The 25,659-nt window shown below is 43.8% G+C and overlaps 3 protein-coding genes across 11 annotated transcripts; 1 reads left to right on the top strand and 2 right to left on the bottom strand.

The window, feature by feature from the left end:
- Nucleotides 1–58: 58 nt before the first annotated feature.
- Nucleotides 59–9,191, top strand: LOC108156598 (casein kinase II subunit beta). 6 transcript variants are annotated; one of them, XM_033386083.1, is made up of 7 exons: nt 59–162; nt 1,102–1,177; nt 1,623–1,725; nt 1,804–1,995; nt 2,621–2,810; nt 3,014–3,095; nt 5,169–6,481. In XM_033386083.1, the coding sequence occupies exons 2-7, from the start codon at nt 1,106–1,108 to the stop codon at nt 5,550–5,552; spliced, it is 1,023 nt and encodes a 340-aa protein (XP_033241974.1). In that variant the 5' UTR covers nt 59–162; nt 1,102–1,105; the 3' UTR covers nt 5,553–6,481. The 6 variants fall into 6 exon arrangements, with proteins under 6 accessions (XP_033241974.1, XP_033241975.1, XP_033241976.1 ...); XM_033386084.1 differs by lacking the exon at nt 59–162 and adding an exon at nt 329–888; XM_033386085.1 differs by lacking the exons at nt 59–162; nt 5,169–6,481 and adding an exon at nt 8,301–9,191.
- Nucleotides 9,192–10,697: 1,506 nt separating this feature from the next.
- Nucleotides 10,698–16,284, bottom strand: LOC108152903 (endoplasmic reticulum chaperone BiP). 3 transcript variants are annotated; one of them, XM_017282562.2, is made up of 3 exons: nt 15,981–16,284; nt 13,247–13,393; nt 10,698–13,140 (listed from the first exon to the last, which is right to left on the bottom strand). In XM_017282562.2, exons 2-3 carry the CDS (start codon nt 13,369–13,371, stop codon nt 11,295–11,297), a joined length of 1,971 nt encoding a protein of 656 aa, XP_017138051.1. In that variant the 5' UTR covers nt 13,372–13,393; nt 15,981–16,284; the 3' UTR covers nt 10,698–11,294. The 3 variants fall into 3 exon arrangements, with proteins under 3 accessions (XP_017138051.1, XP_017138042.1, XP_017138061.1); XM_017282553.2 differs by lacking the exon at nt 15,981–16,284 and adding an exon at nt 15,071–15,172; XM_017282572.2 differs by lacking the exon at nt 15,981–16,284 and adding an exon at nt 13,683–13,765.
- A 1,266-nt stretch (nt 16,285–17,550) lies between these two features.
- On the bottom strand, nt 17,551–24,888 carry LOC108152890. Of its 2 annotated transcripts, XM_017282542.2 has the most exons (9): nt 24,747–24,888; nt 23,041–23,213; nt 22,449–22,982; nt 22,110–22,294; nt 21,320–21,499; nt 20,277–21,246; nt 19,725–20,146; nt 19,328–19,655; nt 17,551–19,260 (listed from the first exon to the last, which is right to left on the bottom strand). In XM_017282542.2, the coding sequence occupies exons 3-9, from the start codon at nt 22,561–22,563 to the stop codon at nt 18,668–18,670; spliced, it is 2,793 nt and encodes a 930-aa protein (XP_017138031.1). In that variant the 5' UTR covers nt 22,564–22,982; nt 23,041–23,213; nt 24,747–24,888; the 3' UTR covers nt 17,551–18,667. The 2 variants fall into 2 exon arrangements, with proteins under 2 accessions (XP_017138031.1, XP_017138021.1); XM_017282532.2 differs by having other exon boundaries at nt 22,449–23,213.
- Between the last annotated feature and the right edge of the window lie 771 nt (nt 24,889–25,659).

Below are 25,659 nucleotides of genomic sequence, written 5' to 3' on the forward strand. Positions count from 1 at the left end.
GTCAGTCTAGCACTTGACAGTTTTAGGCCGTACATTGATACAACTACATTTATCGATAAATGCGAGTTTCATACCTGATTCCGTCTTCGCTACAATATTTGCCTTTACCGGTTCTGCTGGCTTGCAAAATCCAATCAATTCATATAATTTATAATAATTTAGGTGAGTCTCCTAGCGGCCATGGACGAGCAGCAACAGGCCCAGTCAGCAGCAAACAATGAAACTATTAAGTACTAAATTGTATAAACCGTGCCTGCGTTTCAGTGTGTGTGTGCGTTCGTGTGCATGTGTGTATATGTGTCTCATTTTTTTCTCAATTTCCACCAGTATGCTCTTCTTCTTACTGCTCGGCACATTTTGTATGAGCGCTTGTCAAAATACGAGAAATTAAAATTGACTTCCTTTTTATTCAGCTTTCGAAATTTCAAATCAGTTAAATATTCGGTTAGGAGTGTGTGTGCTCAAGTAAAAGTATAAAATCACTTACAAAACGCGAAACGTTGAAAGATCGTGGCGGTGAAAAAGCAACAAGAAGCCACCGCGAGACGAGCATAATTCCAAGAAGCTAACGAAAACGAAAAAAAAAAGAAGAAAAAACTCGTGGACAAAATTCACTGCGTTTACTTTCGTTAAGTTACGTTGTTTTTTTTTTTACGTGCAACCGCGTACCGTATCGTAACGTATCGTCACGTTCCGGCGGCCGACCGCCCCACACAGCGCACCGCACCGCACCTCGCCTCACCTCTCCTCTTCAGCGTACCGTCCCCGCCCTAGCTCCCGCTGTCGCGCCGCCCGCTAACCGCTCGGCCCCCTCCGGCATTCACGTTCTATGGTATTTCAACAATAAATTCGTTTGCCAGGCAAATTACGCAAAATAATCCCCATAATGTATGTAATACTCTGCAATATACAATACACATGTGCATCCATCAATGTTGTGAATGTGTGCGTAAATGTGCGCGTGAATGTGAAATGTGTGTGTGTGTGTGTGTGTGTGTGTGTGCGCTGCAAAGGACCGATGATCCAGGGTTCCTTCCATTTGCTTCGATACTGCCTAATAATGATATATTGTGTATATTCTTCCCCCCACCCCACCCGCAGCAAAATGAGCAGCTCCGAGGAAGTCTCTTGGGTCACCTGGTTCTGTGGGCTTCGTGGCAACGAGTTCTTCTGTGAGGTAAGTGAAAGAGATTTGTTTGGTTTAAATTCTATTTGGAATTGGAATTTAGTTGTTATCTAAGCAAGAGAAGGCTGGCAACGGGTGACGACGGGCGACGCGCGGCGGGCGTGCGGCGATGGCAACTAAGGTGGCGGCAGCGGCGGCGGCGGCAAATGTCGAGCGCGCGCTCGCCTTCAGCTCGGGTGCAACAATTGCAAAGCCAAGTGCAGGCAGCCCTGGGCCTGTGTGATGTGGGTGTGAGCATGTGTGTGTGTGAGTGTGTGCCACAAGGTGGGGCACAGTTGTGTCCAACTGTACAGAAGAGACCCCCCACTCACACACACACACACACTCACTTATCACGCAGCTTGGTGTCTTCCTCCATTTCTCAAAATTAATGCATTTCTCTTTCTCCCTCTGTCTCTCTCTCTCACTCTCTCTCTGTTGGATCATTCCCTCCCAGGTGGATGAGGATTACATACAGGATAAATTTAATTTAACTGGATTAAATGAGCAGGTGCCCAATTATCGCCAGGCCTTGGACATGATACTAGACCTGGAACCGGGTAAGCGTCCAAATCGAAGACCCCCCCGTTCAAAGAATTGTGTTCACTTACTTTTACCATTGCCTCCTTCCCACACAGAGGACGAACTGGAGGACAATCCCTTGCAGTCGGACATGACCGAACAGGCCGCCGAGATGCTCTACGGCCTCATACACGCTAGATATATATTAACAAATCGCGGCATCGCTCAAATGATTGAGAAATATCAAACTGGCGATTTCGGACACTGCCCACGTGTCTACTGTGAAAGCCAGCCAATGTTGCCTTTGGGTATGTACTACCCCAGCCCCCACCACTGCCCCGTTCGATCCTTAAGCAAGGTTGCCCTCAAATATCCCCCAATCGTAGCATCAGAAGATACGATTTGTAGGCCTTTAAGGCCTTTAAATATGACAATTTTGTTGGAATTATCCAGAAAGTTGTTTCAATTGTTTGCGCCCTCTACAATTGTTATTTTTTTTCTGCCGAATCGTCGAGAATTATATTTCTACCTAAAATTGATATGAGCCTTTTTGCTTTACGCTGAAACGGCATTGTTAGAGGAATGTTTTGTATAAACATTTGTAATTCTAGCACCTAGTACCCGCGATCATCTAGCAGATGTCTCAAATTTCGCTACAATTCCCAGTCTGGGATCAATGACAAACAACGATACCAAAGTGAATCATCAGCGAATCAGGTGCTATTCAAAATATGAGAACTTTCCTTGCACTAATGATTGAATATCATTGAAGCCCGTCTCGCGATCATCATCCAGATGTGCAGATTTGTCACCAATTGATTGCCAATCTGAACATGAGAACTATGCACCTTTCCACTATTGTTTTTTGTACCTGACTTGAGCCTGAAATTCACGATTGACAATACCTAATCGCTGTTTCGTTTCGTTTTTTAGGCCTTTCGGACATACCCGGTGAGGCAATGGTGAAGACCTATTGCCCAAAGTGCATTGATGTCTATACACCAAAATCGTCACGTCATCATCACACTGATGGCGCCTATTTTGGCACTGGATTTCCACACATGCTCTTTATGGTGCATCCCGAGTATCGCCCCAAGCGTCCTACTAACCAATTTGTTCCACGGTGAGTGTTATCCCGTCACAGCAGCAATCCATTCCGCTAAAGGCATTGCATTCAAATAATGTTTATGTTTTTCCGTACTCTATCTCTTGATGCGTTTCCCTCCGGATGGATACTGACCAACACCAACACCACCAACAACAACAACAAAAATAACAACAACAACATCGACACCAATGCGAACCAACCAATGAACCAAAAACCAGGCTGTATGGCTTTAAAATTCACAGCTTAGCTTATCAAATTCAGCTGCAGGCAGCAGCCAATTTCAAAATGCCACTACGAGCGGTAAATTTAAAACCTTAACTATAACTTAACACTAGCTTAACATAATTATCACAATGATTTACACACCGAAACGCCCAAAACGATCGATGCATTATTTTTTGTTGTGATCTTTCTTTCGTTGACATTGATTCCTGATTGACTAAAATCCTCACTTCTTTTAACACCAGAGAATCCATAATACTTCATAAGTACATACTACCTATATCTGAACTAAGCCTCTACTCTATATATATATATATATATATTATATCTTTTTTTATATTTGTTTTCTCTCCCCAAACATACGACCACCAAACAAACAAAAAAAAAAAAAAAAAAAAAAAAAACAAATCAAATCGAAAAAAAAAAAAACCCACCTAATGGTCATGAATCCACACAAAATCCGAACGACAACCGATCACGATCCCCTTGTCGGTCAACCAATCTCCTCTCTGTTCGATCTGCAACCGATCGATCTGTTCGATCGATTCTAACATTGTGTGTAGAAAAACTAATTCAAACAACAAACACACCAACACCACACGCATATACGCACCAACAAACCAACCAACAACCAACAACAACAACACACCACAAAACACAAGAACTACAACAAAACCAACAACCAACAACAACAACAAAAACAATCCATTCAATTGCATATACAAAAAAACAAAATCTGAACAACAAAAAACAAAATTAAAAACCACAAAAAAAATACGAAAACGAAACAAAACAAAACAAACAAAAAAAAATAGTTTACAACGGGAAGACCAATAGACAACAAGAACAACACGGCACACTGAGAGACATGGTAGAAGAGAAGACGGAATAAGAAGGAGAGTGGAAAGAAGAGAGAGAGACAAGAACCACTTCTGTATTGAGAGGTTTTGAGCGCCAGGAGCAAAGAATCATTTATACAAATATAGAAAACAAAACAAAAAAACAACAACCCATTGCGTTTATATTTAAAGAAAACAACAACAAACGATTAGTAGAATGTATTAAAAAAAAAACAACAACAACAAAAAGAAACAAGTAGAAGAAAAATGAAAATGTTGAGCCAAAACGTGTACGGGAAATGATATGATGAGGTTTTCTTCAGCTACACAACAGAAACAAACACACACACACACACAGTCACAGTCACACAGGAAACGGACAGGCACACACGCACGTTCCGTCATGCAGATTTCATTCATTTATTTCATCGACACTGAAGACCAACCTCCTCATTAAAACACATTTAGTTCACGTTGCAAAAATAAGAAAACAACAATATTTTACTGTTGTTTTTTGTTGTTGTAATTTTCCATCAGCTATATATGTATATATTTTATTTGTCAGATTTGAACGGAAATGAAACATATGGATATGCATTTATGTTAGCTTTTGTTTAGCATTAGTTTAAGCCAGCACTGGCTCTGCGCTCTAAAGTACATACATACGTACATACGCACACATGCACATGTGGGCATACACTAACACACCCAACACCAGCACTCCATAGCTCCATAGCTCCATAGCTCCATAACTCCATAACTCCATACATGTATTGCATATGAGTTTGGCTAAGTAATAATTAACTGAATTTGTTTATTAATAATATGTGTGCGTGTGTGTGTGTGTGCGTGTGTGTGTGTGTGTGTGTTCGTCTGCCATTCGGATGTATGTATGTATGTATGTTTGTTCGTGTTGTATGATATGATATTCACGCCTTGGCATTTCACAACACTGGTCATACACAAACAATGAGCAATGAAACGAGTATGAGAATGAGCAAGACAGATATACAGAATGAGATGATTAGAGGGGAGGAGAAATAGTAATTAACATTAGCGATATACAACGATATATGTATAAGAAACGTAGTACTTCCAGATAACAATGCAAAAACAGCAATAATAATACACACAAGCACACACACACACCACACACACACACACCACACACACACACACACAACACACAAAGACTACATATTTAGAAGCATTGCTAAATGAATTATTATTAATGATAATCCTGTATAAATGCCTCCCAAACCCCCCTCCCCTCCGCTGCGCTCGAACCAACCAACCAACCAACACCCCATAGCACCTAGAACACAAAAATTCCCACGAATCGCCCAATAAGAGCAATCAAAACGGGACACAACCACAACTCCCCACAGCTCTAGTGTACACTATAGATGTGCCGCAATACACTATGGCGCCCAAATACTATCATGCCACAAACTATGTTCTCGAATCCGATACGTGCACATCCCTCTCGTCACACATTTCACTGGCGGAATCGAACCCAGTGGTTCCACCAGCAGCAGGAGGTCGCACTACAACAGTATCGGGATCCGAGGGAAACGGGCCATCGCCCCCATCAAGTTCAGTATACTCTCTGCAGGAGGAGATCGATCAGAACAAGAGCAACGAAGTGATCGAATACGCCCACCGTGGGGGCTCAGGGGTTCCCCAGCAGGAATAAGATACCCAAGAATAGGATCCACCACGCGCAGAGGAGAAGCCAGTACATGAGAGGGAGAAATGAAGTGAGAGAGGGAGATACCACTGGATGGCGGCACAGAACCTTACACACACACACATAAGCCTTACCCACACATTCATACATAACACACATAGCACAGCACAAGACAAAAGCAAATCCGCAAGATTCTCAAAAGAAGACATACTTCCATGTGGACACACTGGGCTGCGGCAAGTGTTGCCTTATTCATCGCAAAAGCAATAATAATAATACATACCTTTATAAAAATTATAATCGCAAACAATTGAAAAAACAATCAATCAAAACTGAAAGACAAACAGAACGATAAAAAAAGGGAATAAAGCGCTTAACGATAACCGATAGTACACCCGATTGTGCGGAGTGTGTGCGATCAGTAGTGTTGTACTCGTAGAGTTTTCCCCCAGTAAACGGTTGTTCGACCTTGTTCTAGTTATTGTACAAGTAGAAGAGAGTGTTGTGTTGCCACCACCAACCGCCACAGGTTTAGTTTTAGTTCTTTAAGAGGGTCCAAAATTTTAGAATCGTTGCAAGCCCAGCCCAACACCCCCGCCCTCCCCCACGCCCGCCCGCCACCATGTTGTTTGTTTCTGTTTTTTATATGTACATTCTAAACGCACTGTACTCTCAGAGGATTTCACAATTGTACTATTTTAGAAAAGAATTTGAATTTGAATTGGAATTTGAATTTGAATATTGCATACATTTTTAAATCTGCCAAAACGTAATAATATACAAACATACATATATAATTGTACAATTTTTATTTTGTTTTTTTTTCTGTTAAGACATGAAATATTAATACTTGCGTAACGATTAATTATTATAAAAAAACAAGTCGCAAAACAAACGAACGAAAGAAAAAAAAAAAAAAAGAGAAAACAAAAACACCTATACAATAAATTGAGAAACATTTTTTAAGCAAATTAGGAATTAATTATAAAATATATAGTATATATGTGTGTATATATCTACATATATATATATTTATATATAGATATGTATATGTATGTATATGAGAATCTATATAGAGATCGATAGAGAGGCCGAGGAGCGTTGATAATTTAATGTGAGATTGCAGAAAACTGTTTACAATTAATAAATGATCGATGTGAACGAAAGACGGAGAAGAGAAGATAACGATGTAGACGAAACAAAAAGGAAATGAATATAATGGAGAACAAAAGTAATAATAACAATAACTAAAAATAAAAACGAAACTGATATTTAATACAAATCACAGTCTATCATTTTGCCACACTCGAAATACTACCCTCCCCGCAATCTCATGATCCATTATACGATAGCGTAGCCCATCCATCCATGCTTGAACTGTAATGGAATCAAGTGTTTCACGAAGGACTGTGTTCCGTTCCCGTCTCCTAGCCCGGCTGTTACCACTGTTCCACGTCGTGTGTCGTGTGCCGTGTGCCATGTTTCATGTTCCATGTTTGATGTTCCTTTTTGCTTTACTTTTAATTTATTTTCACTTTTTTCATGCCCACTATGCTATGAATCTACGACTGTATCTAGGACTATATTGCACTCTGTCAGGAGATCCTTAGTCGCCCCGATCCCGAGGCAGAGGCTGAGTGATCGTCGTTGTGCGTGACACTATTCCTACTCCCACTCCTGCTATCTCTCTCTCCAAATCACACTCTCTCCATCACTCTTATCTAACTTTTTATATATCACACTCTCTCGCACCCATTGAAACACACACACACACACACACAAGCAACGACGACGCTAGCGCTGTGCCATGCTCTAACGGCACGGCCAACGATACGATGGTCGGACAGACAGCAGGGACAAAAGCTAGCTGCTGCAGCACCAGTACTGTACTGCTTGTCCACATATTTACCGTCTTTTCTTACCTCCCGCTTACCCCCCGCTCAATCAAACCGAATGCGAATGTGAAATCCGAAAAGAATAATAATAATTGTTTGATAAATAAAAAATATCTGCTAAAAATACTTTTACTATTGCTTATGTATTATACTATATTATATTTTTATCCATTGGCTGGGCCCTAAGAAACATACCCTAGCATACCTCACCTACACTGCATTCTGCCTGCTTTGCCCTGCCATTCGGTGGAGGTGGATAACAACATACAGTATACATAAACAAATCCATAAAACTGGTACCCAAAGAAAGCCATACCCCCATTAAACACACACATAAAACCTACAACCGAATCACGGACAGATCACAGTACAGAACGACACACACACACACACGCACAATACTAGATGGTTGCTCTAAGCTTCGAATCGAATGAGTAAAAAAAAAACTCCTTTTTTTTGGGATCCGATCCTCCAACATCCGAAATCCTGCCCATTGAACATTTGCGATTTGATTTGTGCCCCACAACAACAAAACATTTTTCGTTGGTTTAATGCCCACCATAATATTATGGTTCTCGATATAAGCATTCATGCAAACATACATATACATACATATAACATACATACATATATACCACTGATTCATTGATTGATATTTAGATGTGTGTGTTTTATCACATTTATATACATTCTCTTTATCTTCTGCTTTCTTTTTTACTTTCTTCTCTCTCTCTCTCTCTCTCTCTCTCTCTTCCATTGTGTCTTGTGTGTGTGGTTCGTTCTCTGATCCAATCCGATCCGATACGATCGGATATTTATAATGATGGTATTTTTTTCCGATTCGATGGTAAAACGATAGCAACGTGGTCAGCCACCCAAGGACGAAGAGCCTGAGAATAATGCCATCGATACGATTCCAAAGCGCATCTAAGCGCATCCCAAGATCCAAGCAGTGCAGCCCCAAGCAAGCAACAATCCAGCAGAGAGCCGATACCAAGCATACACACATTCAAACAGACACACACACACACACGATACCCACACCCACACAAACAACAACAAGATACAGAAATCATCGTTAAATTGTGGATGCATAGTAAAATGAAGTAAAGAAATAGCGTTAACAAGGCCCCCTTAGCCCACACAAACACACACACACACACACACACACGAAACGAGGACAAGGACCAACATCCAAAACACACAACACAACGCTGGATATCACTTATCGATGAAAGCTATCGATAATGCACACTCACATACAGACCTGTTCCCGAAAAACCTATAGGACACGGCGCGCATTCAAGTTTATTCTTTGCATTTTATTTGATAAGTGAAGGGCGGCTAAACGAGTTTAGAATAGTTTTTAAAACAACAAAATATTTAGTCAAGAAGTGGCCGGACCGGATAAAACCCACCTCACTGTCCTCTCTCTCCTCTCCCCACCCTCTCCCTCTCCCACTCCCTCTCCCTGTCCATATCCTTATCCATCTAGTGATTCCTATCCGTATGCCCAGCAAACCGCTTTGTCTTCTAGTAACCGAAACACTTAAAACTACAGAAAAAACTAACCCAAGCTGCACGAAACATTGGAATTATTACAGCAACAAAGTTTCAAAAAAAAAAAAAAATAGATAAAAACGCAACCCGCAACGCAACCAACAAAACCTAAACAAATAATTAAAATAAAAAAAAAACAACAAAAAAACTGAACGTGAGCCGAATTCTAAATAGAGAAAGAGTAAATAATATATATGTGTAGATAGGGTTTCCCTATTTCTTTCGAGATCCGAGAGTGCATACTTATATAAAATACATATACAACATAAACATATAAACAATATACTGTTAGCTTATTTATATACATATATATACACAAACACACACATACATACATATTTAAAACAACCAACAACAACAACCAACAACAACAACAACAAAAAACCAACAAAATATTTTATGTATTTTTTTAATGTATTTAAGAAATAATTAAGATTAAAAAACAAAATGAAACAAACAAAAAACAAAAAACGATGAAGAAAGTTATGAGGAGGAGGAACACTAAAGAAACCAATAAGAGAAAAGTGTTCAAGTGTTCGCCACAGAGCGAAAGAGAAAGAGAGAGAGAGAGAGAGAGATACCCTTATCGCAGGAATTATATAGCAAAGAGCTCTTGAGTTGATGCCCAAGGAAATGAGAGATAAAATCCGACGAAGAAGAATATTGATGAGGAGAAAACAAAGAAGAAGAAAACAATAAAATGATGAAAACCAAAAATCAATCAAAATATTTTGTTTATTTCAATTCAATGGCATTAAATCTTTTCTCCTTCTTAGCCAAGACCCAAATACCCACCGAAGATGTGAAGGCTTACCTTTTTTCCAGCCCAGCGGCCAACTATCCGTCCGGACTCAAGCCACCAATCGCACGTGTCTTTGCTGATCGTTCCTGACCTACCCTGTAACTACCTCCAATACTAGTCCAAGCAATAGTTTTGATTTCCGCTTGTTATCTTTGAAATTAACAGCTTTGGTATCCTACAAATCGGATGTGTTTAATGGCCCTTAATTTGGGGCTATATCAAAAGAAAGTTCAAGTTTGCTGCCAATTTGTAAGGTTTTTCAGCTTTTACGCTTTTTTTGTATGGTAAGTTTTTCTTTTTTCGTTGAAGATGTGTTTTTCTTTGGTAGTTGTAAGATCCATCCAAATATGCTGCTACTTATCATCGAAATTGTCCAAAGAATGACAAGGTGGAAAATTTTTTTAGTTAAACAACCTCCATCTTGTATTGTTTAGAAACGAAGATCTGAATAGACCTAAATACCGCTAGAGGGCTTGAATCTGCGCACCAGGACAGGCGTTTTTTTAAATTTTTAAAACTATTTAGTAAGTTCTAAAGATGGTCAGAAGATCTGCTCAACCAAGGCCTACAACAGCCTTGTGTTTGCCTTTGGTAAAGGCATGAATGGTAAATCATTCGAGCACGTTTAAATGATCCTCTCCCTCCTCCAGTACCCTTGGATCCGCACGAAAATCGTGTACAGTTAAGAGGACTACGCAATGATTGTTAGTTTTTCAATTTTTTTTATTTTATTTTTAAATAAATTAGAAAGTTCTTCGTAAAATCGAAGAATCCATTATGTTGCTGCTAGGGCCTGCTGCTGGTTGGGAGTTGTTGCCGGATCATCCTGCGGCTGCGGCTACGGCTGCTGCTACGGTTTTATCTTTCTTTTATATGATTTATTTGTGTTGTGTATTTTCATTTTGTTTTTGCATTGTCTTTGAATCATTTTGCCTGTCGCCAGCCCCGCCGCAGCTCTCGTTCTTATTCGTCGTTTTGTTTCACGTTTCCTCTCTCTTATACATATAACATTTTTCTCATTTGCTTTACCTATCCTCCCCCTTCTTTTCAATCTCTGTGACGATTTCCAGGGTTTACTGTTACAGTTATGTGTATGTCTATATGTATATAAAAAAAAAATTTACAGTTTTACATAATTACGGATGGTTTGGAGAGGGGTCTCTCTCTCTGCGAGTAAACACACATAAATCATGATCAAATTTCTTAGTTTTCAAACAGAAGAGAATTACAAGTACTCCAAATTTAGAGCTTAAAACAAAACAAAAATGTATATATATATATAGTTAATTTTGGAAATTTCCTTAAAGGTCGAATGGATGCTTGTGGGCGGGGGGATGATGTCGGCCGGGTGTTGTAATAGTAGTAGTATTTGATGCTGTTCATTCTGTTTGTTGTTGTTGTTGTTGTTTGTGGTTGTTGTTAAGTTACATAATTGTGTTATCAGTCTGAAATGATCTTCTAGCCATCGTGGTGGGGGGCGCTAGGGCCGCCTTACAGCTCGTCCTTGAGATCGGCATCATCGCCGCCCTCTGGAGGTGGTGCGCCGCCAGTGCCCTGATAGAGCTTGGCAATCACCGGCTGGACAATGGCCTCGAGGTCCTTCTTCTGCTTCTTGTACTCCTCTGGATCGGCGTCAGGGTTCTGCTCGAGCCACTTGATCGACTCATCGATGGCCGATTCCAGCTTGGTCTTCTCGTCGTCGCTCAGCTTGGCGCCCAGCTTCTCCTTGTCGCCGATCTGGTTTTTCAGGCTGTAGGCATACGACTCCAGCTCGTTGCGGGTCTCGACGCGCTCCTTGAGCTTCTTGTCCTCATCGGCGAATTTCTCAGCATCGTGGATCATGCGATCAATGTCTTCGGGCGTCAGGCGGTTCTGGTCGTTGGTGATGACAATCTTCTCCTTGTTTCCGGTGCCCTTGTCCTCGGCGCTGACCTGCAGGATGCCGTTGGCGTCAATCTCGAACGAGACCTCGATCTGGGGAATGCCGCGTGGTGCTGGTGGGATGCCAGTCAGATCGAATTTGCCCAAGAGATGGTTGTCCTTGGTCATGGGGCGCTCGCCCTCGTACACCTGAATGGTGACGGTGTGCTGATTGTCCGAGGCGGTCGAGAATACCTGCGACTTCTTGGTGGGGATCACGGTGTTGCGGGGAATCAATTTTGTCATCACACCGCCAACGGTTTCGATGCCCATGGTCAGTGGGTTGACATCAAGCAGAACGATGGCATCGGTGTCCTGTTCGCCAGAGAGAACGCCAGCCTGAACGGCGGCACCGTAGGCCACAGCCTCATCGGGATTGATGCCGCGAGAGGGTTCCTTGCCACCGAAGAAGTCCTTGACCAGCTGCTGGACCTTGGGGATACGAGTGGAACCGCCAACCAGCACAATCTCGTTCACGTCCTTCTTGTTCATGTCGGCATCCTCGAGCACCTTCTGCACGGGCTTCAGGGTGGAGCGGAAGAGGTCCAGGTTGAGCTCCTCGAACTTGGCACGGGTCAGAGTCTCGGAGAAGTCGTCGCCCTCGAAGAAGGACTCGATCTCGATGCGCACTTGGTGGGAGCCGGACAGGGCGCGCTTGGCCTTCTCCACCTCACGACGCAGCTTCTGCACGGCACGGTTGTCCTTGCGGATGTCCTTACCCTTCTTCTTCTTGTACAGCTTGATGAAATGGTCCATCACGCGCTGATCGAAGTCCTCGCCTCCCAAATGAGTGTCGCCGTTGGTGGCCACCACCTCGAACACGCCGTTATCGATGGTCAGCAGGGAGACATCGAAGGTACCGCCGCCCAGATCGAACACCAGCACGTTCTTCTCGCCCTCCCTTTTATCCAGACCGTAGGCAATGGCCGCAGCAGTCGGTTCGTTGATAATGCGCATAACATTGAGACCGGCAATGACGCCAGCATCCTTGGTGGCTTGACGCTGGGCATCGTTGAAGTAGGCCGGCACTGTGACCACGGCGTGGGTGACCTTCTTGCCCAGATAAGCTTCGGCGGTTTCCTTCATCTTGCCGAGGACCATGGCAGAGATCTCCTCGGGGGCGAACACCTTGGCGCCCTGCGACGTGTCCACGCTGATGTGCGGCTTTGAGTTCTTTTCGACCACCTTGAAGGGGAAGAACTTAATGTCGTGCTGGACATTTGTGTCCGACCACTCGCGACCGATCAGCCGCTTGGCATCGAAGACTGTGTTCTCAGGATTTGTCGTCAACTGGTTCTTGGCGGCGTCACCAATCAGACGCTCGCCATCGGCAGTGAAGGCCACATATGAGGGCGTGATACGGTTGCCCTGATCGTTGGCAATGATCTCCACGCGTCCGTTCTTGTAAACGCCAACGCTGCATAAATGGAATGGGACAAAAGGAGGCCATGAGTACCGATCGATTCGAATAGGATTGAATGGGGACAGGAGGCTGGGCTTTAACGGGCAATAAGAATACCTACCAAGAGTATGTGGTTCCCAGATCAATGCCAATAACGGTGCCCAGTTCCTTGTCCTTCTCTTTCTTCTCCTCGCCCAGCGAGAGGCCGACAAAGGCCACCACAGCCAGTAATATACATAACCTCATCTTGAAGATTCTTCAAAATATACTGTAAGCGAGAGAGTGAAAATTAGTTGCGATTAGTATTTATTTCGATAATTCCCTAGAGCTTGACTTTTGTACACGTCAACACACTGACTAGATGGCACACACACACACACACGCACACATACACGCGCACCGTGGGGGAACAAAGAGAGAGAGAGAGAATAAAATTGCTGACGTCGATTTCAACAAGTGTCAACAGGTACCGTTAGGTGTCCTACTTAAGCACTGAGCGACGACGACGTCAGCGCCGGCCTAAAAGAATTTATGGTACACTTGGCTTTTGTCTCTACCTGGAATAAATTGAGAGATGGAAACGCTGCGAGTACTAATTAACAAGACACACGTCTGCTTCAGAGGCTAACTGGCCAACAACTGTAAACTGTAAGGCGCTGTTCAAGACGTGTGCTGCCCCTCGCTGCTGCCGGCACTGACATTGACCGACGCCAACGTCAACGCAGGCAGCGCAGTAGCATTGGGGGGAGACTTTTTTGTATACGTGTAACATTTTTCTGGTTCTTTCTGTTGCTTAATCTCCAAGCGAAGGTTGAGAGAGCGAGAGAGATAGAGCGGGAGAGTAGCAGCCGGCACTTGGTGTGGGGCGAGAGCAACAAAGATAGCAGCAAACTGGTTTTTTTTTATTCTTCCATAAACATCGTGCTCTAAGAACAATGTACTAGAAAGCAGACTCGGACACACATGTGGTGAAAGTCTCTGTGGCGGCAGAACCGGCAAGAGCCACTAACAAAATGAATTTGCACAGCTGTTTTATTATTACTCTCACGCTCTCTCGCACACTGCTTTATCTACAAATTGCTAACCGAGTTTTTGTTCCTATATTTTTTCACTGACGTGTACTTTGCCAAAGACCAAAGAGAGAGCCGGATCACAATGCGTGGAGGAAGCTTTAAATCTGCTATAAATGACGTGTAAAAAGCTGATTGAATGGCATGCACACATACATCTATACGTACATGATGTACGCACACAACACAGCCAGACAGAAGAAGAAGGAGCGGCAGAGACGGCGATAAAGTTGGCGCAGGCGCCCTAGTCTGTTCAGATCAAATATTAATATCGCAATTTGTTGTACTTATTTTATAAGGAAATTGATTAAGATTATAGAAGCTAGACTACAGGAGTTTGGGTAGAACAATTGCGGAGAAATGGGCCCGCAGGGACCGTTCGCCGCATACGTCAGAGTTCCCAGACATGTCCAATATTAACAGCGGAATATGTGAATGAACTTTGCGGCTAATTTGTTAATAACATACGCTACGGTAATTTATGCGTTACCAACTGCTATGAATAGGCACATCTTTGCGCATAAATTGGTTAATTATGCACAGCACGGCCAGAAATGCCACACGTCACAGTGCCGCATAGGCCGGAATACTCGAATAAAAAGATGTTAACCTAAACTGAATTTGTTGCAATGCAACCAAAGAAGAGATTTGCCTATTTCGGGGAAATTATCTTTGGGTGCACGTGTTGGTTTTCCTGCAGGCTGCTGCTGTGGCAATTTTTTTAGAGACCAGGACCACCTTTTGCCAACATGGCGGCAGAATGTCATTTGTCAGCCGTCCCACTGTAATTACTCTTGTATTCGAAGCACTACTCACTATTCCTATTGAGCCTATCTAGTCTTCGCACTGGATTATTTTAAATTTGAAAAACTTACACTTGGAATATTTTCGCTTAAACCTTCTCGAATTGTCGATTTCTGAAATTCTGAACGACCCAACACTTCACAAAAATGTATTCTAATATAACTACACATTTGCTACACATTTCGTACATACTTGCTACATAATGGAAGGAAAAAAAAGGTATGGACAACAGACAAAACCGCCCAGAAAATCCAACTAATGCAAGGTAAAATCCAACCCATTGGCTCAATATACCTTGCACGAAAACAGCTTTGTGTATTGAAAGTATATTGTCGTCACACGCGAGGTGAGGTTCGTATGAACCTTGCACTTTGCCATGGCTGTTTTTGCCTGTTGTCCATACCCCTTTTTATAGCCAAATTAAAAGCTACGACTCATTTTTTCGTTGCAGGAGAGAGCACTTATCGAAAAGACCCTCAGAAATATACCAAAATATACCGTAAATACCGATGAAATTCTGACACTTTGTCTTGGATCTAAGGATGGGAGTACTGATATTAATTAGTGTAAAAGGACACATGTTACAAACAGAAGGAAGCGTGTCCACCCACATTGCGTTTGTTTGTTTTTGTTTAGTTGAAAACGTGTTTGTTTTCTATTTAGATTTGTTTAAACCATAGTTCTCGATAGCTCTCATCAATTACAATCGATATACAAATTTGTATGTGTAACATAAATATTTTGAAAAGTTTGAACAATTACAAAAAAATTAGCGCAAAGTTTACGGCTTTCAGCCAGTTTTTAAACATAGCTGAAAATTTTTGTTTGCCGACACTTTACCACAGGCACGCATGCTTACATACCAAACACACAAAAGTACAACTTTGGGCCACGTCAGTGCTCTACTGCGTCGGATCAGTATCTGTCTGTCCAAACTGATTTTCAAACAAACAAAATTTCCCCGCCTTCGTTGGTACTTACTTTTGCTAACTTAAACTAATTGCTGCACGCAAAAAAAAAATATTATGAATTAATTGTCACTTTGTTGTGGTCCCTTTCTAAGTGGTTAAGTCTTTGTTGTCTTTTGGCTTGGTTTCATAAAATTAATGGAATTATATATTTTGTTTGTAAATTGTATGATTCAGTCACGGTTTTTTTTTGTTTATTTGGAACTTTCTTGTATTCTTGTAATCGCACTGTTTTTTTTTTTAATCCAATGTAACGATTTTGTCGCGTCTTTTGTCTCTTGTGCTCAATGTTGTTTTCCGCTGACGTTTGTTTTGAAACTGATTCTCGCTCTCTGTGGAGGAGGCTATTTATACGACGCCACAATGACGTGGTGGGACACGTCAGTGCATGCAGCAGCTGCGATTGGCGGCGTCGTCTCCGCCCCACCCACTGGAAAGTTCGTCATTGAGCACGAAAGCGCACGAGCGAACCTCTCTGAAAGCTTATTTTTCCACTTCTTTCCCCCCCTTTGTTGTTTAGCCAAACATTTTCGGTTTCGTATAGTTTGAGCGGGGAGGGTTGAGGGTGGGTAGGTAGCCGTGATTTGGGTGGCGAATGGAGGTGAAACCGATGTTTGCCTGATGCAAATATCCGTTTACCGTGTGTAAGACTCTGATAGCCGCCATCACTGACGTGTACATTGCCCAATTATTATCCTACGATGATGTTTACCATTGAAATGGAACTGCTGTCGCGCACCGCCAGCGGGTTGAGCGCATATTTACCGTTACCCTAGGCCAGCGTTGTATTATTTACTGTTAACAAAGCAAGTGGGACATTTTCGGGGAAATTTCAAAAGTTTCATGGCGTACCCTGTATTTGAGAATTGCAGATATTCTCCATTCCATAATGTAAGCGAAGCAAAAAGCTATGCTCCCTCAATTCTAAAGATGTATAGCCCTTTTTTTTTCTTCCTCGTTCCCTTGATATACTTTATATTTTCATATTTAAAGCAAAGCGTTTGGTGACCTCTGAATAGAAATGTTCAATAATCTTTCGAAATGTCTTTCCATTCAGAAACATTTTGAAGTCTTCGAATTCTTTTGGATATTTCCAGAAAATTAACATTTTGCTGACTTTCCGTTTTATTCAAAGCCCCATTCGTTATCAATGCACAATATTTCGCATATTTGAAGCGATAAGGTGTTGGGTTGGCTGTTTCTGGAAATTGTCTCCAACATTCACGAAACCGCCAGAGCACTTGGTGATTTATCTGGAAACACTCGGAAGAGCACTCGCTCCGCTCCCGCAAATGAAACGCTCAGATTTTCTTTGGTTTTCTCGACTTTTGTAATGACACTCAATCAATATCAATATATTTTCATAACAATACATAGAGCATGTAATAATCATAGATCAATGACAAGTCAGGATCGTCTATCGCCAACCCCCCCTCTTTTGGCCAAAAAGGTATCTGTTGCCAAGCTCAGGTTCAGGGTTCCAATTCCAAACCCCAAACCCATTTCCATTCTCATATGTGTCTGTGTGTGTGGGTGTGAGAGGGGGCGTATCATTTCAATCAGTTTTATTTTCTTCTCGTTTCGTTTCGTTTCGTTTCTTTTGTTTGTTTGTTTTTTTTTTTTGGGGAGAGTGCAGGACAAGCTATAGCTATGGCCACAAGAAAACACATTCAATAATCTCTATTCGTTAATTTTGGTATCTAATCGTATAATAATATATATGTATTTTTATGTATTTATGTATAAAAAAAAAGGAAATTTATCTATGTCAAATTTGCTTGATTCGCGCGAGTCCCCTCCATTATTTTTTTTCTGGACAAATATTATACTGGATAGTCAAAGTGAATGGACGTGGTCCACTATGTGGGAGGGGAGTGGGGGGTGCCACCAACCATCATCCAACTGGCCAGACATTATATGCATATAGAAATAGTTCTTCTTTAAAGCTCAACGACAATATCTTCGTTTCATTTTATCTTATTATTATTATTTTTTTTTTTTTGTTAAATTTTGTTTTGGTCAAAAAGTTTTTGCTAATCGAAAATGAATTATAGAAAAGAATTCTTGATGCACATATATATATGCACATATATATATATATATGTATATAAAAGTCGGAGCATACGGGGTGCGGGCATGGGGGAAAAGCACATCGAAAAACGATCAGTAGTTAATACGTTATATATGTATATAAGAGTACAGTTAGAGTTACAGTTACAGTTCTGGGCAATTAGAGTGCACAAAAAGTGTGTGGCGCTTTTCCTTTCTTTCGTTCTTGTATTTTGTTGCTGTTTCTGCTTGTACAATAATTTGTTGGATTCTTTGAATGTTTTTTTTTGTTCTTTTTTTTTTTTTTTTGCTAATTGCTGAAACTCTTGAGTTGCATAGATCCGTTATTCCAATTCAATTTCCCAGTTTTGTGGCTATCCTCTGTTTGGTCCGAAACAATTTTGGGTTTGTGTTTCCATGTGTGTGTGTGTGTGTGTGGTGGATATACAATATAGACAGCATGCTGTATCCGCCGGATAACTAAAAGAAGCAAGCGACACGGCAAGCTGCTTACACATATCCATTGTACATATATAGTCGTGTATATATATATATAATCTATATTCTGTTTGGTGCGGTGGCAGCAAATTGTTTCCTTTCCTATCCACTTTCACTCCTACTCCTACTCCTACCCCTACTCCTCCCCTATTCCTACTCATGCCTCACACCGCATATGGACAGGAACGTACTGAAGTTGTGCAGACTGCACGCCGGCAGTACGGTGTATACAATGGAGGCCATCTCCTGGCATTTGACCCGAAAGTCATGCAGCGACTGCAGCAGCAGCTCTGTTGGTGGGGCCGCATTCACCTGGTAGAAGAGCTTCAGGTGTATCGCTGGCTTCTGATGCTGTGACTGCTGCTGCTGCTGTTGCTGCTGTTGCTGTTGCTGCTGTTGCTGATCGCCTCCAGCACCACCGGGCACTGATGGCGTTGAGGGCGGTGTCCCGCCCACTGGCTCGCTGACAGCCTGTGCTGGCGGCTGCTTCAGCTTGGCAATGGGATAATCCTTGAGCAAACGATTCACAATGTACGTCAGAATCTCATCCATATGCTCCGCACTGACCGACTGCGCCACACGGCAATGGTTGCCCAGTATATCGTCGCTCAGCTGCGTTAGCTGTGTGGTGGACGAGGCCAGGCCGGTGGACACATAGCAGACAATGGCCGCACAGTTGTTCTCATAGTTCCAGCGGCGACGTATCGAGATGGTATAATCGCTAACCGAGCAGCCAGTTTCCTCATCTAAATGCGAATGCAAATACCGAGATTAGATACCAGGACAGACAAAACAGAACAAGCAAACACTTACAGTCGAAGCGATCGTTGTGGGTATGCGCCCAGACCTGCCACTCGACGAGCGCCTCCCGCGGCAGGGCGGGCAGCACAATGTAGTCCATGATGGCGTTTGTCGTACGCCGCTCCCACTGACGTCGCGCCTCGCCAATGAACGCGGGATGCGTGACAAAGCAAATGCCATGGACCACGTCCCGCAGCTGCCCATGGGCATTCATGGCCTTGGCAATGCGACTGATGTGGCGCAGCGTTAGCTTGCATTGCGGTCGTATGCCACCCTCAATGATTGTCATGCTGCCGGGCACCAAGGCGATCTGTCCCGAAATGTATGTGATTTCCCCAATCTGCAACGGGCCAAGGGGGACGTTCATTATTGATTGATCAAAGAGCGGGCTGGACTGGAGTGGACTCACTCTTGTGGACTGGCTGTAGGGTCCTATATTGGCAGGCGCCCAGTGCGATATGCCCTGCACATGCATCGTGCTGCGGCGGCCATTCAATAGTGCAGCGGCCGTCTCCTCGCCCTCGCGATCCCGCTCCTCGACTGTCAAATGGGCCGTATTGGCCAGACCAATTGTCTGGCGATAGGCAATCGCCTCCATCACCACATGACAGCCGTCGGGCAAGGGGCACTCCACACAGACGCGTGTCGGGGGATTGTGAAAGTCAAAGGCCTTCAGGTAGACCCGATTCAATGCCGGATACTCGGCAATGGAGCGCACGTAGAGCGTAATGTAGCACAGATCCTGCAGGTCGTAGCCCTTGCTGGCGCACAGTGCCTTTAATGTGTCCAGGGCCCTCTGCATGCCCTGCTCCATGCCCTCAGAGTCGCAGCCTGTGGCAGGGGGAGAAGCGGAAACAGATTAGCAATCACAAATGGTTCGTCCGAAGGAATAGAAAAGGCGGGGTGGAGGGACATGATATGGGTGGGTGGATAGGTAGAGGGAGATTGATTGATATGATACCCTGTATGCCGGCCAGCCACATCCAGCCCTTGGCATTGATGGCCGCTCTGGCCTCGTTCGCTAATGGACGGAACTCTCTCTCGTATTTCATTGGACTCGGCGGCTGGGTCATGACACTGCTAATGCCGCCAGCTCCTGGCCCTTGCCCAATCCCTGGCCCAGCTCCAGCTCCAGACGGATTATGGCATGTGTTCGCACTCAGCCCAAGCGAGGAGATGGCCAGCGACATCGAGCCGCATACGGCGGCCGTGCTGCTGCCGAGCGGATTGCCCTGGGTGCTGCCCGCGTAGCTGCCGCTAAAACCCAGGGCACTGGCCGAGGCCGAGGTGGCCGATTGGTTATTGTTGGCCAGCGATGCCGCTGCCGTCAGCAGTATGAGCGATGCAGTGGATGCCGCCGCCGAATTGGCCGTCGGTATGGGCTCGTCGACGCTGGCGCTCTTCGTGACAATGGGTATGGGCGAGGAGGCGGACGTGGCCAGGTGGCGCCCGAACGAGTTGCTGCGCGATATCAGCTCGTTCTGGCTGAGCGATTCCCGCAGACGCGTCTCCTTCTCGATCAGCTCCAGTTCTGTTTCGCTGAAATCCGGATCACTCAGATCGCTGTACGTCGACTCGTTGAGGTCGCTGATATAGTCGAGGGAGCGCTTCACAAAGACCACATCGCTGCCGCTGCCGCCGCCACCGCCGCCGGCTGAGGAGCTGCCCGGCTCCTTTGGCTGGAGGGTTAGCTTCGTGAAATTGATGTATCCCACCGGGCAAATGGGATCCGCACTGCTGATGATCGTCTGGATGTCCTCCACGGAGATGCGCTGCCGAAAGAGCGGGCAGTCCAGCGTGAATGTCTCGTATTCGCCGCCCTCGCCGCACACATTCAGACCGTACTTGTCGCGCATCTTGAGCAGATGCGGCTGCATCTCCCGCAGCGATTTCCCCAGATGACGGTCCGGCACCAGTCCCAGGGCAGCCACCTGTCGACCAAGCGGATGTGGGTTCGGAATGGAGAAATAGGAGCTGTGCCAGCGGCCACCATTTATGGCTTACCTTTATGATAATGGCATGCACCTGGCAGTCGATCATCTCCTGCAGCAGTTCAGTCTGGTCTCTCCGCCACAGATAGGCCAGCGATATCAGACCAAGACGGCTGCACACATTCTCTACGCGCACGCGCTGATAGTCCGACAGGATGGCGCCCACGGCCACGGCATCCACCTGAAGTTCGTGCTATTGGTAGAACGAGAGAGAGTTACACTAGTTTCTACACAATTGGCCCCTACAATCCCCACCCCACCCCGCTCTGGCTGCTGTCTCCTGCCTCCTCCACTCTGCCTCTATATATAGTGCTATAATATTATTATCATTATTATTATTATTTCTGTTCACGTGCACGGCAACAGTTTGGCTCCGTTTCGCGATAGTCCCGCGAATCAAGAGAGATAAGATTAGCGGCAAAACGACTTTCAACAGTATTCCAATTACTGTTGTTATCTTGTTTTTGTTGCTGCCGTTGCAACAGTTACACCCCCCCCATTAAGCGGGGTAGACATGGCTCAATGATAAACAAAGCCCACATACAGAAATGGGGGGGGGGGGGGGGGGGGGCTCGAGACGATGCCAGTGCTAATCATAATAATGTAAGCTTAAGTTTTCGCCTTAGGCTATCACTAATATTAAATTTACAATCCCAAAATGGATATCCTAGAGCTTAGGGAATACCCGCCCCTGTATGTGTCATGACCTGCTCTAGGGTAAAGCTGTCCAACGGGGAATCGCTGCACTGCACTGCACTCTCCACCATTCTCATACTCAGTCCAACCATCAATCAATCAATCACCTTGCATGTCTCCAGCAGACTGTAGAGATCCTCCACCTCGTCATCGTCGGTGGGCACGTACTGTTTGCCCGTCTGTGTGCTCTTGCCCTTGGTCTCGCGGCGATACAGGGGCAGTCCCATGGCATTGGCCAGTATCTCGATGCCCATGTGGCCCACTGTCTGGTACATGAAGCTGTCCAGCTCATCTGGGAGAGGGAGAAGGAGAGTAGATAGTGGGAGCAGTGGTATCAGTTAATAATCAGTTGCGGGCTTGTTCCATGGTAAATGATTGCACAAATACTCGTTTGGCGTAAACAGATTTAAATGATGGTCTGGGTGGGGGGTGGGTCTGGGTCTCACCTCTGTCCTTGGGATGGAGATTGGCCAGGGCGACGATTTCATGGCCCTCGGCAACGCATTGCATCATGTTGTAGCAGCTATCCTTGCCGCCACTGACCATGGCCACGACCCGCATCTTGGTGGAATTTGCTCGCTTTCCTTTGTGTGTGTGTGGGTGCCCTGATATTTAGCTCTTTGGAAGAAGCTCCTTCCTTCTGTTCTTCTGTCTATTTGGGAGTCTCTCTCTCTCTCTCTCTCTCTTTCTATATTTCTATCTGCCTTTATGTAGATCTGTCTATTCCCTTGCTCTGTCTTTCGGTGTCAGTCTCTCCTCACTGTCCCGCCTGTTCTCTCCTTCTTTTATAGTAGTCGCTACTTCTATTCACTATTCACTATCTCTCTGGCTGTGCAAGGTGTGGGAGTCTCTTCTCTCTCTCTCTCTCTCTGTGAGTAAGCGAGTGTGTTTACTCTCCTTTTATTTTTGGCTTAGTTTGTGCTGCTTGTTAGTTTTGAAGTGCGTGCTCATTTGGTCTAATTGTTGACTAGACTTATTGGCTAAAAGAGAACGTATCTGTATCTGTATCTGAATCTATATCTGTATCTGTGGCTGTACTTGTGGGTGCTGCTGCTTCTGTTTCGTGTGGTGCGGCGATGTCTCTTGCGGGGTGTGCTGATGTGGTACGGTGTGTGTCGGGTGTCGTGGCTACAATATTATTAACACAGTGCGGCGGCTGTTCTGCCTCTGGGATCCCACTTTGTGGCGCTGGGCGGCTGGGCTCTTGTCAACTGTAATAGAGAGAGAGAGAGAGAGCGAGAGCGAATGATGGGTTAATTATTGTGAGCTGAGCGGAGGATCACTGTAAGGATCACCCTTTGCAGATCCGATCCGAAGAGAATATTCTGCAACTGTAACCAAAAGATAAACAGATCAACCCTGTGGCTGTTACGGAAAGAGAGAGAGAGAGAGAGAGAGCAATCGAATATCTGTGCATTAGCAACTGGGAAACGAATCAGAGAGAGATCTAATGAGGATCAAAGAGAGTGAACGAATTCCTGTCAAGTTTATGGACAACTGTAGAGTTGTAGAGATTCTCTCTATCAGTGCATTTCCAACTGTCACCCATAGTGCATCTTTAACTGTAGGAGGTGAATCCATATGGGGGAAAAAGCTTGTTGCTGCCGCAGAGGAAATTCAATTATGCGCAAAGTGCATCCTCATACAACCACGCCACAAAAACACAAGCATATGGAGAAACGTGGTGGACACCTGGGCACGCAGGAAACATTGGCCCCTGATTGCATTAAAATCCCCAAAGGAAGCCGACCAGGCCACCACCACAGACCGACAAGGATTCTGAATTGTTCTCTCCTTATGCTCTCCACCCACTCCTATTACTAGCTGCAATTTCCTATTGTCACTTCTCAACAATCTGTCCTCTCGCCCACTTCTTTTCTTATTGGTTTTGGCTTTTTCATGGGAGGGGATGCAGGATGCATTCTGCAAGGAAGAGTTTACAAGAGATTCGATTCTAATTGGAATACTCGACCAACCAAAATGATTGAACGAAGGTCACACACACACACACTGTATATGCTGTGTGGCTGGTTTTAGAGCGGTTAGAGTCCCTCACTTCGGCTTCGGCTGAGTCGGCATGAAGCTTTCCTGTAGTCACACAACAAAAAAAAAAAAAAAAAAAAAAAAAAAAAAACACTGTATATGCTCACACACGGACATCTATTTATTTATTTTGTTTGCATTCTTTTTATTTTGTTTAAAGACATATTGAGACGTTTGTTTGTTGTTTAGCTTTTTGCTCTAGCATAAATGAACATTTATAAATAAATTGAATTAGTTTCGCCGGTGTGGGTGGGTGGAGGTAGAGAAAGAACACACAAAAAAAATACACAGAAGCGCGTGCGTTTTCAACAACAAAAACAAAAGCAATAGAAACAAAATGAAAGTATAGAAAGAAAAGAAGGACCGCAAAAAACGGACGATAGCACACATACACACACACTGTCACACAGCTATATTGCACATACGTAGAAAAATATATTTATGTATCAAAGATTTGACCCAAATATGCAAAAGAAATGTTCTTTTGCTATAATTTTGGACATTTTTTTTGTTCTGTTAGTTTTTTGTTGCCGATGGCTGAAAACACTCACTGAATACCAAAACACATACACCGACTTCTTTGCAAATAAATTCTTGACAACAACCACAAAAACAACAACAAAAAATGTGGATTTCGAAGGGGATGCTTCCGTTTCAATCCATCGAGAAACCTAAAGCTTAGAACGTAATTCGAAACTAACCCGTTGTTGGGGGGAAAAGCAAAGCTGCTCCGTCTGCTGCTACGCAGCTGAAAAGTTGTGCCACAGACTACGAGAAATTTAGGTGGGAAACAAAAATTATTTTGCCGCTTATTAAAGCTGGAGAACAGTGTGACCGCGCACTTACGGTCACTAAATATACGGTCTTACCCTCAGAAATATACCGAAATAAACGACGAGTTTTTGGCATTCAACTTGCATCATATTTCTGGGTTTTGGTATTTTTGGTTGGATATTACTAGCTAGCTAAGAAACTCAGCGCTGAACTCAATTTTCAACAGCACTAGCAATTTTTAAATACTCCTTTTGATTGGATTTGATTGTAAAATAAGTTTAAGCAACTTCCACTAAACTAATGTCCTTACATGGTAACTACACGCTAACTACACATTCGCTATACATTAACTACATTTTTATGTTATTCCCAAAAGCGACACCTGAAGGGGAAATGTGTACGTACGTTTCAAAAATGTTCAATGCAAGTCCCATGGCAGCGCCAGTGTGAAAAACCTCCGTTATCCACTTTCTTAGATTATTTTTCCGACATTTTTGAAACAATTTAGATTTGTATGGCAAACGATCAGGAATTCGATGCTGATGATCACGAATTAATATTCAATGTGGGATCGGACATGGCTCTTCATTGGTGCATTGATTGCATTTAAATTCCAACCGTTCTTTCAAATCCATCCGCTGGGAAATTGTTGTAAAAAAGGGGTATGGACAACGGGAAAACGGCCCAAAAAATGCAACGCATGCGAAGTAAAGTCCACCCCTTTCCGAATATACCTTGAGACGAAATTGGCTTTTTGTCTTCAAGGTATATTGTCCTCACACGCAAGTTGAGGTTCGTACGAACCTTGCGATTTGCCATGTCTGTTTTTGCCTGTCGTCC

Source organism: Drosophila miranda, chromosome XL (assembly GCF_003369915.1).
Source record: "Drosophila miranda strain MSH22 chromosome XL, D.miranda_PacBio2.1, whole genome shotgun sequence".
NCBI classification, from domain to species: domain Eukaryota; kingdom Metazoa; phylum Arthropoda; class Insecta; order Diptera; family Drosophilidae; genus Drosophila; species Drosophila miranda.